Source organism: Cebus imitator, unplaced genomic scaffold, assembly GCF_001604975.1.
Source record: "Cebus imitator isolate Cc_AM_T3 unplaced genomic scaffold, Cebus_imitator-1.0 Scaffold170, whole genome shotgun sequence".
Lineage (NCBI taxonomy): Eukaryota > Metazoa > Chordata > Mammalia > Primates > Cebidae > Cebus > Cebus imitator.
Genome location: NW_016107485.1, coordinates 1,291,746 through 1,307,322, shown reverse-complemented (window position 1 = coordinate 1,307,322; position 15,577 = coordinate 1,291,746). Strand labels below are relative to the sequence as shown.

Below are 15,577 nucleotides of genomic sequence, written 5' to 3'. Positions count from 1 at the left end.
CGCAACCTCCGCCTCCTGGGTTCAGGCAATTCTCCTGCCTCAGCCTCCTGAGTAGCTGGGACTACAGGCACGCGCCACCATGCCCAGCTAATTTTTTGTAGTTTTAATAGAGACGGGGTTTCACCATATTGACCAGGATGGTCTCGATCTCTTGACCTCGTGATCCACCCGCCTCGGCCTCCCAAAGTGCTGGGATTACAGGCTTGAGCCACCGCACCCGGCCTAAAACAGATTTTTCTTGATAGATATTTTATCCACCTTTATCCACACATACATAGCTTTGGAATATAGGCTTCCAGAAACCTTCCTGTTTTCCTCTGATCTCTGCCTCGTTTGCTAAATTCATACTGACATTGTGGTATAGTTTCAGTCATTCAATTATGTCACCCCACCATTGTTACTCTGTAGACATACAGAGTGAGAAGAGCACTGGACAGGAAGTCAAGGCCCTAGAGTTTGTCTTTCCACTGACTTGTTGGCTGACCTTGAGGGAGTTGCCCGGCCATCTCTTTGCCTGCTTCCTTATCTGTAATTGAAGGGGTTGAATTCTGTGATCTCCAGGGCCTTTCCTGGCTCTAAAATTCTGTGATTCTGGGAACTAAGATTTGCCAAGGAGTGAAGTTTCTGTAAATATATATATATATTTTTTGAGAGAGTCTCACTCTCTTTCCCAGGCTGGAGTGGTGTGATCTTGGCTCATTGCAACCTCCGCCTCCCAGGTTCAAGTGATTCTCATGCCTCAGCCTCCCAAGTAGCTGGAATTACAGGAACTTGTCATCACGCCTGGCTATTTTTTCTATTTTTGGTAGAGACGGGTTTCACCATGTTGGCCAGGCAGGTCTTGAACTCCTGACCTCAGGTGATCCACCTGCCTCAGCTTCCCAAAGTGCTGGGATTACAGGCATGAGCCACCACGCCTGGTCTTCTGTAAATTTTTAAGTCAAAACAATCACAATTCTCATACCAATAAACTCCTTTTGGCTTGAGAAACAAAAGAGCACTCTTGGTACACAACTAGTGGTACAGCTATGGGAGCAAAGATAACAGAAACAGGATTAAGGCCTCGGAGGTGCTTCCACCTACCGGAGAGAAGCTGCATGACTCTGTATTTGCAGAGTATTTGCCCCACTCTGTTTTTTTTTGGCAGCCTTACTGTCAAGGATGTTTATAGAGATCATGGCTTTATTGGCCTACAGGGACCTTGAGAGCTCTTGGCATCTTTCTTTTGCCCACCAGTTAGGGCGGCTCCTGAGGTTCTCAAACTGAGGAAAGGGGTGGGCAGACATAGGTTCCTTGTCAGATACACACACTTCTCTTCCTACTGAAGGCCTATCTTATTCTCTGGAAATGTTAAATTTCACAATTTGCCTCCATAGTTTTTTATATTTCTTAACCTTGAGACAAAATTGCCAATGTTGATAATCTTAGAGACGGAATCCTGAAATGGAAAGATCTTTGGAGTATAAAGCAAAATAACCTCCCGTTTTCCTGTGCTGTTATTATGTTGGGACACCCTTTGTTAATCCTTTTCTTTTTTTGGAGACAGGGTCTGGCTCTCTTGCCCAGGCTGGAGTGCAGTGGCCCAGTCACAGTTCACTGTAGCCTTGACCTCCCCAGACTCAGGTGATCCTCCCACCTCAGCCTCCCAAGTAGCTGGCACACGCCATGACACTTGGCTAATTTTTTGTAGAGATTGGGTTTCACCATGTTGCCCAGGCTGGTCTCCAACTCCTGGACTGAAGCCATCTGCCTGCCTCAGCCTCCCAAAGTGTTGGTACTACAGGCATGAGCCACAGTGCTCAGCTGCACAGTCCCATCTCCTAACATGATATTCCTTTCCCCTAACGTTATTTAGTACTTAAGTGTTCACAGCTTCACCCACTATCCAGGGCACCCTCAAAGACAAATTCATTGAGGAAATGTACCAAGAGTTTCCATACCTGGAAAGACTGGTGTGGCAGAGAAAGTCTAAGGATTAAAGGAGAGATAGGGATATGACTGTGGGACTAATGTGTATTTTATTTTATTTGGCTGTAGGAACCTGCCCCTCTCCATTGGCATCTCCATGCCCATTGTCACCATCATCTACATCTTGACCAATGTGGCCTATTATACTGTGCTAGACATGAGGGAGATCTTGGCCAGTGATGCTGTTGCTGTGGTAAAGGATTTTCACTAGCAGAAGTTTGAGGGTGTCTTGTGGGGTACTGGGTATATTCCAGCTTTTGAAAGTCTTGGAAAGTGGGTAGACAGCCTTGAAAGGAGTTCATTTAGGATATGGGAGTTGCAAGAAGGCCCTGTTATCCCCATTGTGGAAGAGGGGTTGGATTCCTAGTAGGGGGCATGCCCATCCATGTCTTTCATCCCTTTTAGATCCTACTGATTCTTCCAATCTTTTCCTTTAGACTTTCGCAGATCAGATATCCGGAATATTTAACTGGATAATTCCATTCTCAGTTGCATTATCCTGCTTTGGTGGCCTCAATGCCTCCATTGTGGCTGCTTCTAGGTAAGAGTGGCATCTTTTGTGGGGGGTGTATCATTGAAGAGCTATGGCAGTAGACTGTAGAACTTTCAGGACCTGGACTTTAATCATCTGTGGTCTCCAACTGATACCACAACCTCTTTCTTCTTGTTTCTAGCAGAAGCCTGCAGTTGTCATTAATCTCATTACTGAGCCCCAGTCCATATCATTCAAACACTTTTGAAGGAAGGGATGGCAGAGAGGGAGGGCCATGTGACAGGTGAACCAGGCTGCACTGTGTCCACCAGTTTTCTCAGCTTCTCCTATTTTACCTAACATAGGCTTTTCTTCGTGGGCTCAAGAGAAGGCCATCTCCCTGATGCCATCTGCATGATCCATGTTGAGCGGTTCACACCAGTGCCTTCTCTGCTCTTCAATGTAAGTAAGCTCAAGGATGAGACTGAAAGCCAGATTGTGGGGGAAACTTTAGTAACAGTAGAAGTGACTGTTCTAGTTTCCTGAAAGCTCAAAATAGATTCTGATAGAAAAACTATTGGTGGATCAGAATGTTCACCATGGGCAAGGCATTATGTTAGCCGCTACCGGGAGAATCCAAATGCTCTAAGGAATGGTACACCTCTGCTGTAAGATAAGGCGTAAAGTACATGGACTACATTGTAATGATTGATTGCCATGATAGATAGCAAGTAATATGGTGTTTAAGAGAAGAAATGATCATTTCCATGGAGTAGTGGGTGAATAAAGAAATATTTCTTGAAGTACGTTATGTCTTAAAATCTACCAAAGTGTTCTCAGAAAAAAAGTGCATCTTGATGGCTAGGGTTGCAAATGGTAGAGATGGGCTTTAGGTAGGAGAAATGGCATCAGAAAATCCTGTGGTAAAGTAGTATGGGTTTTAATACAGGTTGAGTATCTCTAATCTGAATATCCAAAATCTGACATGCTCTAAAAATCTGAAACTTTTTGAGTGCTGACTTAACACTCAAAGGAAATGCTCAGTGGAGCATTTTGGATTTTGGACTAGGGATACTCAACATGCAGTAGTAAAGAGCTGGACATTATTGTAGGTTGAAGCCATTATGAAGAGGGTCCTATGCAAGACTTTTGAGGGATTCTTTTGCACTTGCTTTATACAGGGTTAACTTGAAAAATGGGTTGAAAAACCAGTTGAGACTACTGACTTGTAAGAGAGGGGATAAGGTACTGCAACTTGGGTGTTGAAGGGAGTAAAAACAGAAGAGGACCAGGAGACTCTGAGGACTGATGGGGGGATGGATTTGTGGGATATAAAGGGAGTGAAAAGTCCTTGGAGTAACAAAGGCCCTGAAAGGAGCTGACTTGGGCTCTCGCTTACAGGGTATCATGGCATTGATCTACTTGTGTGTGGAGGATATCTTCCAGCTCATTAACTACTACAGCTTCAGCTACTGGTTCTTTGTGGGGCTCTCTATTGTGGGTCAGCTTTATCTGCGCTGGAAGGAGCCTGATCGACCTCGTCCCCTCAAGGTAAGACATCTCCATCCTATCTCTGCTCCATCTGAAATAGCTAGAGTTGCTGCTACAGGGGACCACTACAAGAGAGTTTACTTAGAAACTTTTGCCTGGGACTTGGTGGTTAATAGGTGTTGAAATTAAAGGTATGGAAAGAAGGCTCAGTGTGCTAATCCTTAGGGGAGGTGTGGTTATTGTAGTTGTTAAGAATCCTGAGCTGTCCACCCCAGTTGTGTTTCCTGTGCCCCTAGCTCAGCGTTTTCTTCCCGGTTGTGTTCTGCCTCTGCACCATCTTCCTGGTGGCTGTTCCACTTTACAGTGATACCATCAACTCCCTCATCGGCATTGCCATTGCCCTCTCAGGCCTGCCCTTTTACTTCCTCATCAGAGTGCCAGAACACAAGCGACCTATTTACCTCCGTGGGATCGTGGGTAAGCCTTGCATCCTTAAGTCAGCTCAGCTATTGTAGAGCTTGGTTTCTGCCTTTTTCTCTAAATCTAGGCTCCAAAGACATCTTTGCCATAGTCCCTTCTTATTAACCCTTTGGCTTAAATGGAATCACTCCCCTCAAGCCCATTTCCATTCAATGACACTTGAACTCAGCCCAGTTGACCTCTTCTCAATTCCAACTCAAATTTCTCTTTGGAGGGTCTGCCACAAGGTACCTCCAGATCCTGTGTATGTCAGTTGCTGCAGAAATGGATTTGGAAGATGGAGGAGAGATACCCAAGCGACAGGATCCCAAGTCTAACTAAACACCACCTGGAATCCTGATGTGGAAAGAAGGGGTTTCTGGTCTATGGCTAGAGCTAAGGAAGTTGAAAAGGAAAGCTCACTTCTTTGGAGGCACCTGTCCAGAAGACCAGCCCAGGCAGCTTCAACCTCTGAATTTACTTTTTAAAATGCAAAGTAATTTATTTGTTTTGCTACATACCGTTCCAGACTTTTAAAGGGGACAATAAAGCACACTGTGGGGAGGAGCATGTCAGGAGTGAGCTTGGTTGTTTTAGTAGCACCTGAATATGCCTACCTACTCTTTTCCTTTAAAACGACCCACAATACTCCAATTCCCTGTCTCTTTTAGGGAGACATGATACTGTCACAGGTGCTGGATGACAATAAAAGGTTATGTTCCTAGTCTGACTGGCTTCATTTTTTTTTTGAGACACTCTTGCTGTGTCATCCAGGCTGGACTGGAGTGCAGAGGTGTGATCCTTATGGGAGGTCGGGTTATTTTTGTGGCTCACAGCAACCTCTGCCTCCTGGGTTCAAGCGATTCTCCTGCCTCAGCCTCCAGAGTAGCTGGGATTACAGGCATGCAGCACCACACCTGGCTGTTTGTATTTTTAGTAGAGATGGGGTTTCAACATATTGGCCAGGCTGGACTTGAACTCCTGACCTTGGGCGATCCACCCACCTCGACCTCCCAAAGTGCTGGGATTACAGGTGTGAGCCACCGTGCCTGGCCTGGCTTCATTTTGTATAGTATCTCTTGGACAGCTCCCATTAGCCTAAAAACACAAAGACTAAAAACAATCTTATGCTTGAAAGTGTATCTCTTCTCTTTTAAGCTAGCTGCCGAAGGCCGATAAACCAGGGTGTACACAAAAGCAGACAACAGAACACCTAAATGCTCTAGTGAAATGTTGGATTGTTACATAAAAATACATCAACTTCCTTTTTGAGACAGGATCTTGCTCTGTGGCCGAGGCTGGAGTATATAGAGCAGCATGATCTTGGCTCGCTGCAGCCTCAAGCTCCTGGGCTTAAGCTATCCTCTTACCTCAGCCTCCTGAGTAGCTGGGACGACAGGTGTGTGCCACCATGTGTGCCTGTTTTTGTATTTTTAGTAGAGATGGGGTTTCACCATGTTGGCCAGGCTGGCCTCAAACTCCTGACCTCAGGTGATCCACCCGTCTTGGCCTCCCAAAGTGCTGGATATTCTTCAGTTTTCTGAAGCACACACTCATTTCCCTGTTCAATAAGTATCAGGAAGCAGCATGTAGTACAGAGGTTTACTAACTCTGTGAATGGGAAGATCACTTGGCTACCCAGTGCTCTCTTATAAATATGAATATATATATTAAAACTGTCATGAAATCAGTTTTTCAAATGAACATCTCTGTGTGGCACAGTTCCTAGGACTGGGACAAGGACACAGTGTCAAGTCTTGTTTGAGGATGGATCTTTGAAGAGACAGAGTTCCTCCCACAATGAGCAGGGAACATAAATCAGCCAAGTGTGTCACGCCAGGGATACTTTGACTTTGGTTTGCTGGTGTTGTGGGTGCTGCTGCTGCTGCTGCTAGGGATATTGGGAGGGTTATTCTTTACAGGCTGTAGGAGCGGGTTGTGGGTAAAGGTCTGTCGTAAAGGACCTGAGGGGAGAAGAGAAAACAAATCTCAATGAACAACAGAAAGGAAGAAACAAAAGACAGAATTTGGTCCAAAAGGGTTATTTACCCTTGGCTGCTAGCTCCAAGTGATTCCGCATGCGTTGTTCACGCTGTTGCAGCTGTTGCATCAATTCAGCATTTTTCCAGCCTGTGTAAAGAGAAGCAAGAGAGTCAGTCCCATTCATGTTTTGAGACCACTTTACCTGGTCCTGTTTCACAGAGGACGAGCCCTTACCTCTTTTGAAGCTCTTTAGAAAGCCTTCCGGTGAAGCTGAATTGTCAGGGTTATGTGCAACACGCTGGGGGATTTTAAGTACAGTGCGTACTGCTGGAATCCGGAGACAAGACACTTGGGCCAAGGAAAACAAATTGGAGGAGAGCCAGTACATAAACACTGCCTGGGTGAGAACACAGAGAAAGGACTCAGAAGCTATATCCCTGGTCACCTTGCTAGGTGGCTGGCTAGGTGGCAGAAGGCCTTGGAGCCAGCTCATTAAGCATTACATACCGTGGGGAAATGGACAGTTACGGGAAAAGCTGCCAGGGGCATCACTCTGATCACATTTCTCATCCACTTAAGGTCAGAATTTTGTACACCTGTCTCAGCACCTAACTGCCAAAAGCAGCAGGGTGGAAAAGTCGGGAAAGCACGTTAGTTTCAGTAAATTTGTCTTAACCTCTTACCCATCAACTCTATTTCTTCAGCAAGTGAAGGATGACTATTCTGTACAACTACTTTACCCTTCAATCCCAGTTCACTTTGCAGGCCTGGCACTTGGCCAATTTAGGCTTACCTCAAGGACAACCCACATTGTAGCAGTGACTACCACTGGTAACACGAAGATGGGATCGGATACTGTGAGATCCTGGAACCACCAGAGGCCACCTGTCTGCAGGCTGGGCACAGGAAGGTTGGCCATCTCTCTCAAAGCCAGGAAGAAGGAGATGAAGATTGGGGCCTATTACACGAGATAAACAGTGTCAGCATGCTTTACCAGAGGAGACATTTTCATCACCCCACTACTCAAAGCCATGTATAATCCACCACCATTTGCTATTTTGGGGGTCTGGGGCACATGAAACACAGAGAGGAAATTTGATGGGTTTAGGATGAAATAAGGAAGGAAATGTTTTTGCTCACCTGAGTCAGAGGGAGAATTAGAGGTTTAAAGAAGCTAATACCATGCTTTTTCTGGTAAATTGACATCTCTGCAGAAGCCCTGTAAACTGTGAGGTGAAAGGAAATTAATGGTTGGGCTAACAGTTATGTCAGTGGAGGTGAACATCCTCATCACCTACCTGGCCTGGGAAATTTCTAACCAACCCTGGCCAGTCCCTGGGAGCACTGGGCCCAAGAAACAGATAAACCTTTAGAACTTTCCTGTGTCAACTTCTGATTTACATTGTTCCTTTCTCCCAGCAAAATGTCAGGAAAAGTGCAAATGTGGTCCTCTCCCACACTCATTCTGCAGCTGACTCACACTCAGTATGGTCTCCAGCCAACCTGGCCTCTCTGATTCGAGTGGTAAACTTCTGGATTTCTGGCGCGTGATTTTGATTCTTGACTGCCTCTCGCTGGCCCTTCACGATGACAGGAAAAATCAGGCAGCGGGCTAAGATTGTACCTGGAAAACACAAACTAGAATTGGAGTGAAACTAAAGCAGTTCTACAGCTAGAAGGTTGAAGGTTTTTAGGTCCTCACTGAAAGGGTCTTTTATTCTTGCCTTGTCCATACTGTGACTCATGCCTGAGTCACAGAAGTAAGGTCAGGGGTATGAATTAGCTGCTTTAAGGCTCAAGTCAGTTCTCTGATTTGGCATCACAAAAGTATGGCATTAACTTCTCCAAGCAGATGATCGGGAATCCTGTTTGTTTCCTCAAACAAAAAACTGACAGAAAGCACTTTCCTAGATCAATAGCTTCCAAACTTTTCTACAACCAAAAGAGTCTCCCCGTTCCATCAAACTGTAGGTGTAGCCCCAGTGTACCAAAAACAAAACAAAACAAAACAAAAAAAAACACCAAAAACCAAAAAAACTTGGTGACCTTCACTCTGTTCAGAGGTACCTTTACGAAACTCTAGGGCCTCCAGGAATGAAGTTTGAAAGCCATTGTTCTAGAAGTCCCTGGAGTAGGAAGTAATCTGGTGGCCTACTGCTTTAGTTCCTTCATTTTTCTCACACTTCATGTTTCCTGGTCATTCCAATAAATACGACTAGGTTACAGGTTTAGGCTTTATCAACATTATGATGGATGATGTGGAGTGGAAAGAGAAGGGAGCTAAGGACAGAACCCAGACTACTGGCACTGAAGGAGTAGATAAGATAATTTGGAGATGCAAAAGTATGGTTAGAAAGACAGGAAGAAAATCAGGAAAGATTATCATGAAAGTGAAAGGACTGGCTTTATTTTTTATTTTTTTGAGAGTCTTGCTCTGTCACCCAGGCTGGAGTGCAGTGGCGCAATCTCGGCTCGCTGCAACCTCCACTTCCCAGGTTCAAGCAATTTTCCTGCCTCAGCCTCCTGAGTAGCTGAGACTACAGGCGCCTGCCACCACACCTGATTAATTTTTGTATTGTGGAGACAGGGTTTCACCATATTGGCCAAGCTGGTCTTGAACTCCTGACCTTATAATCTGTCTACCTTCGCCTCCCAAAGTGCTGGGATTACAGGTATGAGCCACCATGCCTGGCAAAGGATTGATTTTAAGGTCTAAAGTTTCTGATGCAGAAAGGCCAAGTATAATAAAAGTGGATTTAGCAATGATGTCACTGACAGTTCAAATGAGATGATATTAGTAAAAGCCAGACTGCCGAGAGTCAAAGTAAATGGAAAGAAGTAGGCTCACTAGATGCAAAGCAATCTTTTATTTATTTTTTTGAGTCGAAGTCTCACTGTCGCCCAGGCTGGAGTGCAGTGGTGTGATCTCAGCTCACTGCAACCTCTGCCTCCAGGGTTCAAGAGATTCTCCTGTCTCAGGCTCCCAAGTAGCTGGGACCACTGGCGCATGCCACCACGCCCAGCTAATTTTTGTAATTTTAGTAGAGACGGGGTTTCACCGTGTTAGCCAGGATGGTCCTGATCGCCTGACCTCATGATCCGCCCGCCTCAGCCTCCCAAAGTGTTGGGATTACAGGCATGAGCCACTGCGCCTGGCAATTTTTGTATTTTTTTAGTAGAGATGGGGTTTCACCATATTGGACGGGCTGGTCTTGAACTCCTGACCTTGTGATCCACCCGCCTCGGCCTCCCAAAGTACTGGGATTACAAGCATGAGCCACTGCACCTGGCCCATGCAGAGCAATCTTTTAATTAACAGCTATCAAAAGAATGAAGCTGTCATTTGTGACAACGTGGATGGAACTGGAGCACTATGTTAAGTGAAATAAGGCAGGCACATAAAGACAAATATCGCCATATTCTCACTTATTTGTGGGATCTAAAAATAAAAACAATTGAAATCATAGGCAGAGAGTAGAAAGGTTACCAGAGGCTGGGAAGGGTAATCAGGGTTGGGGATGGTCAATGGGTTAAAAAAAAAAAAATTAGAATGTAAAAATTAGCCAGGAGTGGTGGCACACCTGTAGTCCCAACTACTTGGGAGGCTGTGGCAAGAGAATCAGGAGGTGGAGGTTGCAGTGAGCCAAGACTGCATCACTGCACTCCAGCCTGGGGACAGAGTGATACTCCGTTTCAATAAATAAATAAATAAAAATAAAATAAAAAGTATAACTGTTTTTTTTTTTTTTTTTTTGAGACGGAGTTTCGCTCTTGTTACCCAGGCTGGAGTGCAATGGCGCGATCTTGGCTGACCGCAACCTCCGTCTCCTGGGTTCAGGCAACTCTCCTGCCTCAGCCTCCCGAGTAGCTGGGACTACAGGCGTGCGCCACCATGCCCAGCTAATTTTTGTATTTTTAGTAGAGACAGGGTTTCACCATGTTGACCAGGATGGTCTTGATCTCTTGATCTCGTGATCCACCAGTCTCGGCCTCCCAAAGTGCTGGGATTACAGGCGTGAGCCACCGTGTCCGGCCTAACTGGATTGTTTTTAACTTTAAGGATAAATGTTTGAGGGGATGGATATCTCATTCTCCATAATGTGATTATTAAACCTTACATGCCTATATCAAAATATCTCATGTAGCCCATAAATATATACACCTACTAGGTATCCACAAAAATTAACAGCAACAAAATATAAATAAATAACAGCCATCAAAGAAAGAAGATAGGGTAGTAGATAAAGGAGAACTAAAAATGAAGGCAAGAAATTTTCCCCCAACTAACACACGGGTACACTTTAGCGTGTTTACATGTTCAGGGTAGGGCAGTAAGGAGGAAAAGGCTGAAGGCACAGGAGAGGGAAGGAATAATTGATGGAGCAAGGTGGAGAAGAGACAGAATTCAAAGCAGACTTTTAGCCTTTATAACAGCAATGCGAGTGGTTTCCCAATTTGGGGGTTTAAGTGCCTGACCTGACCTTCTATTCTTCTAAACCAGGACAGCTTCATGACTGTTAATAAGATACCCTTACTCTAGCCCCATGTTTGTGTTCAAATATCTACTTCTTGAATCCCAGATGATCTGATGGTTTTATAATGCTCTTTAAAAAATATAGGTAGAGTGCATTTAGGTATCATGAGCCTCTATCACTCATTTGAAATCATCTGCTTTTCTGACCCCAGAGCTTCCGCAACTACTTCCTGAATCCATTCAAAGAATTGCCATTGATGAAGTTCTATCCTTAACCCATGTCCAGGGTATATTCCCCTTACAGGCAGCAATGGCCCCCCACCAAGGTAGGCCCAGGTCAACATGCATAAATTCCAGTAAGTTCTGGATCAGTCCCACTGGGGTGTATGAACCCAGCCCCAGTTCAGTGAAGCTCGTTTCTGCAGCAGCTTGGACTATATCTGCAGTCTCTCCAGAAGCCACCTCAGGTACTGCTGTGGGTGAGGGAGTTGCAGGAACAACAGGAGGGGCCTGAACCTGTGTGAAAAAAAGCCTTGTATGATATTCAGTAGAATGAACACATAGAAAGTGAGGCCCTCTTATGATAACCCAGTACTGGGTTCTGTTCTCTCTACTTCTTGTTCTTCCAGGTTAGCCTAGTGTCCACAGAATTCAAGCTTAAAAAGGACATCTCATTTTTGTCAATAGTTAGGAAGAGAAGTTACTTTAAGATTTCATGACTTCCCTTCATGCTGGGAAGTTATTTCTTATATTACTGTTTCCCAAACTTCAGCCATATGAATATCATGATTTTTGCCATATATTAATATGAAACAATTACTTTTCTTTAAGACAGCTCAGAAAACCATATAACATCTCTCTTGTTGTACTCTCCATCATTTCCCCACTGAATTGAAAATCCATCCCAAGCAGGGATGTTACCATTTTGGAGAGCTGTGTGGAACGTAGACAAGAACTCTGCCCTATATTCTTTCCCCTGCTCTCAAACAAAACAAAATACGAAACCAATCAGGAAACACCACTCCTAATGTTGCAGAGACGAAAGACCTCTTACCTGGACTTCTGCAAACGAGATGGCAGAGGTACTGAGGTTGCGGGGGCCGGGAGCCGCAAGGAAGAGGTAGGGTGGGCGACGGCAGCACGGAGCGGCTGGGAATAGGAGCCGCGGGGTCAGCGGTTTCCCGAGCCATTGCGAGGCCCCTGTGACGCTGTGGACCTGAGCGTGTAAAGGGATGATGGAGCCCCTTTACCGGGAGCAGAAATACTAGCGTGGGGGCAAAGAGCATTCACTATGCTCACTTCAAGAAGCAGGCCGCCCAGCTACTACAGGTGAGGAGATTGCTTTTACCGTGCGCAGACTGCTGGCCCGAAGGCGTGCAGCTGGTGGCGCCTGGAGAACGAAGCTCAAACCCCGGTTCCCCGCATCTCAGTTATCGCAGACCCACATCGGGGGACCCTGAGAATGAGCCCGAGGAGCTCTCGCCAGAGGCGAAGCCAGTTCTCAGGAGCTGACAACCAACCCATGCTGCTGAGCCCACAGAGTGGGGGACTAACTCTCGCGTGTCTTCACACGACCAGAGGTCATGACATTCAGGTCCCGGTGAGCAGGTTTATTCATACCCCTAGCACGAGCTGTCCTGGGGCTTGGGTCGCTGGGTCAGGGGAGCATCCTGGTGCTCAACCCCGGCGAATCCTTACCTGACGCCCGGGCTGTAGCAGGCGCAGAATCTCCCGGCGTCCGCACATCAGTCTCATCGCCATTTTGACCGGAAGAGAACTTGCTTTTGCGCCTGCGCACTAAGAACCACCGCGAGAGGAAGCACTTTTGGAAGCCAGCATGTAGCCAGAGTTGTCGCCGCACATCAGGTGGTAAAAGAAAACGGAGATTGGCGGCCATATTTGAGGCGGGTAAAAATTTGTAAAGCCGCGTTACCCATGAGCACGCAGAGAGCCTTTTCTGGAGATTGACAGGAAGTTGAAGAGCCAGGTTAGCTATCATCGTAAGCTGTCCTCGTTAGTGATGGCGTAAACCTGGGTAATTTTCCTTTAATGTCGCGATTGTCCTCTGATTTGTTAGGTTAAAAATAGCCTCAGAACAGTCTTGGCTGTACTTGCGGAGGATTTTTTCCCCACTTAATGATGTTCGGTTCTTATTGCTAGGTAATATTGTAATCGCGGGTCCAATGAAATTTGAGGGTAGTCTAGACTCTAACAGAAATGAAGAGAAGGCAGCTTTTGGGAAATATTTTCCTCCCAAATAAAAATAAAAAGCTTCCAGAGGAGACTCCACCTTTCCATTTTTTCTTCTGTTAGTGGAGTTGTGTGAGGACTGACCCCGAGGGGACAAGTTTTGAGATGAAAAGCTCACATGCTGAAGCTGGTTGAAAGCAAAGATAGAAAACACCCGAATACTTGTTGATATCATTGAGCTGCTGTACCATGCCTGGAACCACCTATCTCCAGTCATTATTGTGTAAGATAATTAAAAGTCTTGGCTGGGCGCGGTAGCTCATTCCTGTAATCTAAGCACTTTGGGAGGCTGAGTTGGGTGGATCATGAGGTCAGGAGTTCTAGACCAGGATGGCCAACTTGGTGAAACCCCCTCTCTACTAAACAAAACAAAAAACAAAAACGAAAAACTATCCGGGTGCGGTGGCATACGTCTGTAGTTCCAGCTACTTGGGAGGCTGAGGCAGGAATCTCTTGAACCCAGAGGCAGAGGTTGCAGTGAGCGGAGATCGAGCCACTGCACTCCAGCCTGGGCGACAGAGTGAGACTCCATCTCAAAAAAAAAAAAAAAAAAAGATAATTAAAGGTCTATTGTTTAGACTCTAAGTGTCTATTGCTTGGGCGTTGTCTTTCTTTAAGTTAAAAGCATTCATCTCCAGAGAAGAAAAAACTTACTGCTCAGAAAGGTGGAGTTGATTACATTTGAACCCTTACAAAGTCTTTTTTTTTTTTAAAAAAAAAGAGATTTCACCATGTTGGCCAGGATAGTCTCGACCTCTTGACTTCGTGATCCACCCGCCTCGACCTCCCAAAGTGCTGGGATTACAGGCGTGAGCCACAGCGCCTGGCTTTGTTTGTTTGTTTTTTTCAGACGGAGCTTCGCTCTTGTTACCCAGGCTGGAGTGCAATGGCGTGATTTCGGCTCACCGGAACCTCCGCCTCCTGGGTTCAAGCAATTCTCCAGCCTCAGCCTCCTGAGTAGCTGGGACTACAGGCACGCGCCACCATGCCCAGCTAATTTTTGTATTTGTAGTAGAGATGGAGTTTCACCTTGTTGACCAGGATGGTCTCGATTTCTTGACTTCGTGATCCATCCGCCTCGGACTTCCAAAGTGCTGGGATTATAGGCCCGAGCCACTGCGGCGGCCCTTGTTTGTGTTTTTTTTTTTTTTTTTTTTTTTTTTTTTNTTTTTTTTTTTTTTTTTTTTTTTACAAAGTCTTTCAATGTGCAGATTACTTTCTAAACAACAAACTGTAGTTTCGAAAAGATGCAATAACCTGAAATGATTTCAGTGACTGCTAATTTGGGACGATTATGAATGTACCTGACAGATATGGCAAAAATAGGAGACAAAAAAATATAATGCAGATTTAGTTATAATTAGTGGTATATGCTAACACTTGCATATGTTGGATGCTATCTTAAACATTAATAGATTTTTAATATGTAAACATTGATTATTTATTTATTTATTTATTTTTTAGAATGAGACAGGATTTCTCCATGTTGGTCAGACTGGTCTCGAACTCCTGACCTCAGCTGATCTGCCTGCCTTGGCCTCTCAAAGTGCTGGGATTACAGTTGTGACTCACCTCGCCCGGCAATTTATTGATTTTTTTAGAGATTACTTTAAAAAATCAATACAGTGGCCAGGTTCAGTGGCTCACACCTATAATCCCAGCACTTTGGGAGGCCAAGGTGGGCGAATCACGAAGTTCACCTGCGTTGGCGTCCCAGAGTGCTGGGATTTGGTGAAACTCCATCTCTACTAAAAATACAAAAAGTTAGCTGGGCATGGTAGCGCATGCCTGTAATCCCAGCTACTCAGGAGGCTGAGGGTAGGAGAATTAACTGAGCCCAGGAGACAGAGGTTGCAGTGAGCCAAGACCGTGCCACTGCACTGCAGCCTGGGCAACAGAGTCAGACAGTGTCTCAAAAAAAAAATCAATACAGTTAGAATAATTACAAATACACAGCTACAGAGCACTTTGCAGGGTGACTATCTTATGGTACACTGCTACTTTGGTGGCCCCAAATGAACCATGCTTCCCAATATTTGCACCTTTAGGAGTTCTCTTCTCGAGTCTGGCAGGTCCCTTAACTTGCTTTAATCAATAGAATGCATCAGAAGTGATGCTATGCCAGTTTGGTCCTACGCCTTAAGAAAGCCTGATAGTTTCTGATTTTGCATTCACGGGAAAGCCAGCTGCTGTGTTAGAAGTTTGACTTCTCAGACTTACATCCTGTGAAAAGCCCAACCAGCCACGTGAAGAAGCACCGAGGTTTGGGCTAACAGCCTCAGTTGAACCCTCAGCTAGCAGTCATCACCAACTTTTGCCAGCCATGTGAAGAAGGCCATTTAAAAAGTGGATTCTCAGCTGGGCACGGTGGTGCATGCCTGTAATCCCAGCTACTCAGGAGGCTGAGGCAGGAGACTTGCTTGAACCCGGGAGGCGGAGATTGTGGTGAGCTGATATCAAGCCATTGCATTCTAGCCTGG

At 45.5% G+C, this 15,577-nt stretch overlaps 2 protein-coding genes and 1 long non-coding RNA gene across 10 annotated transcripts in view; 2 read left to right on the top strand and 1 right to left on the bottom strand.

Annotated features, from left to right (window-relative positions):
• The window catches only part of SLC7A7 (solute carrier family 7 member 7), a 44,911-nt gene extending 39,794 nt beyond the window's left edge, over positions 1 to 5,117 (top strand). For 4 of the 8 annotated variants that reach the window (XM_017544617.2, XM_017544614.2, XM_017544616.2 and 1 more), the window contains 6 exons: positions 2,038 to 2,161; positions 2,406 to 2,509; positions 2,806 to 2,902; positions 3,842 to 3,991; positions 4,228 to 4,408; positions 4,639 to 5,117. In XM_017544617.2, the coding sequence (XP_017400106.1) occupies positions 2,038 to 2,161; positions 2,406 to 2,509; positions 2,806 to 2,902; positions 3,842 to 3,991; positions 4,228 to 4,408; positions 4,639 to 4,751 (769 nt within the window). In that variant the 3' untranslated portion in view covers positions 4,752 to 5,117. Of the gene's footprint in view, positions 1 to 2,037; positions 2,162 to 2,405; positions 2,510 to 2,805; positions 2,903 to 3,841; positions 3,992 to 4,227; positions 4,409 to 4,625 lie in introns of those variants that run through there. The other 4 variants (XM_017544622.2, XM_017544620.2, XM_017544621.2 and 1 more) reach the window with 2 other exon arrangements.
• Positions 5,118 to 5,978: 861 nt separating this feature from the next.
• OXA1L (OXA1L mitochondrial inner membrane protein) lies at positions 5,979 to 12,776 on the bottom strand. Its single transcript, XM_017544624.2, has 10 exons — positions 12,546 to 12,776; positions 11,902 to 12,063; positions 11,150 to 11,363; positions 7,854 to 7,997; positions 7,514 to 7,599; positions 7,167 to 7,331; positions 6,881 to 6,985; positions 6,608 to 6,770; positions 6,440 to 6,520; positions 5,979 to 6,354 (listed from the first exon to the last, which is right to left on the bottom strand). The coding sequence occupies exons 1-10, from the start codon at positions 12,606 to 12,608 to the stop codon at positions 6,209 to 6,211; spliced, it is 1,329 nt and encodes a 442-aa protein (XP_017400113.1). The 5' UTR covers positions 12,609 to 12,776; the 3' UTR covers positions 5,979 to 6,208.
• The window catches only part of LOC108315351, an 88,221-nt gene continuing 85,406 nt past the window's right edge, over positions 12,763 to 15,577 (top strand). The window contains exon 1 of the long non-coding RNA XR_001829891.2: positions 12,763 to 12,834. This is a non-coding gene — a long non-coding RNA (uncharacterized LOC108315351). The remainder of the gene's footprint in view (positions 12,835 to 15,577) is intronic.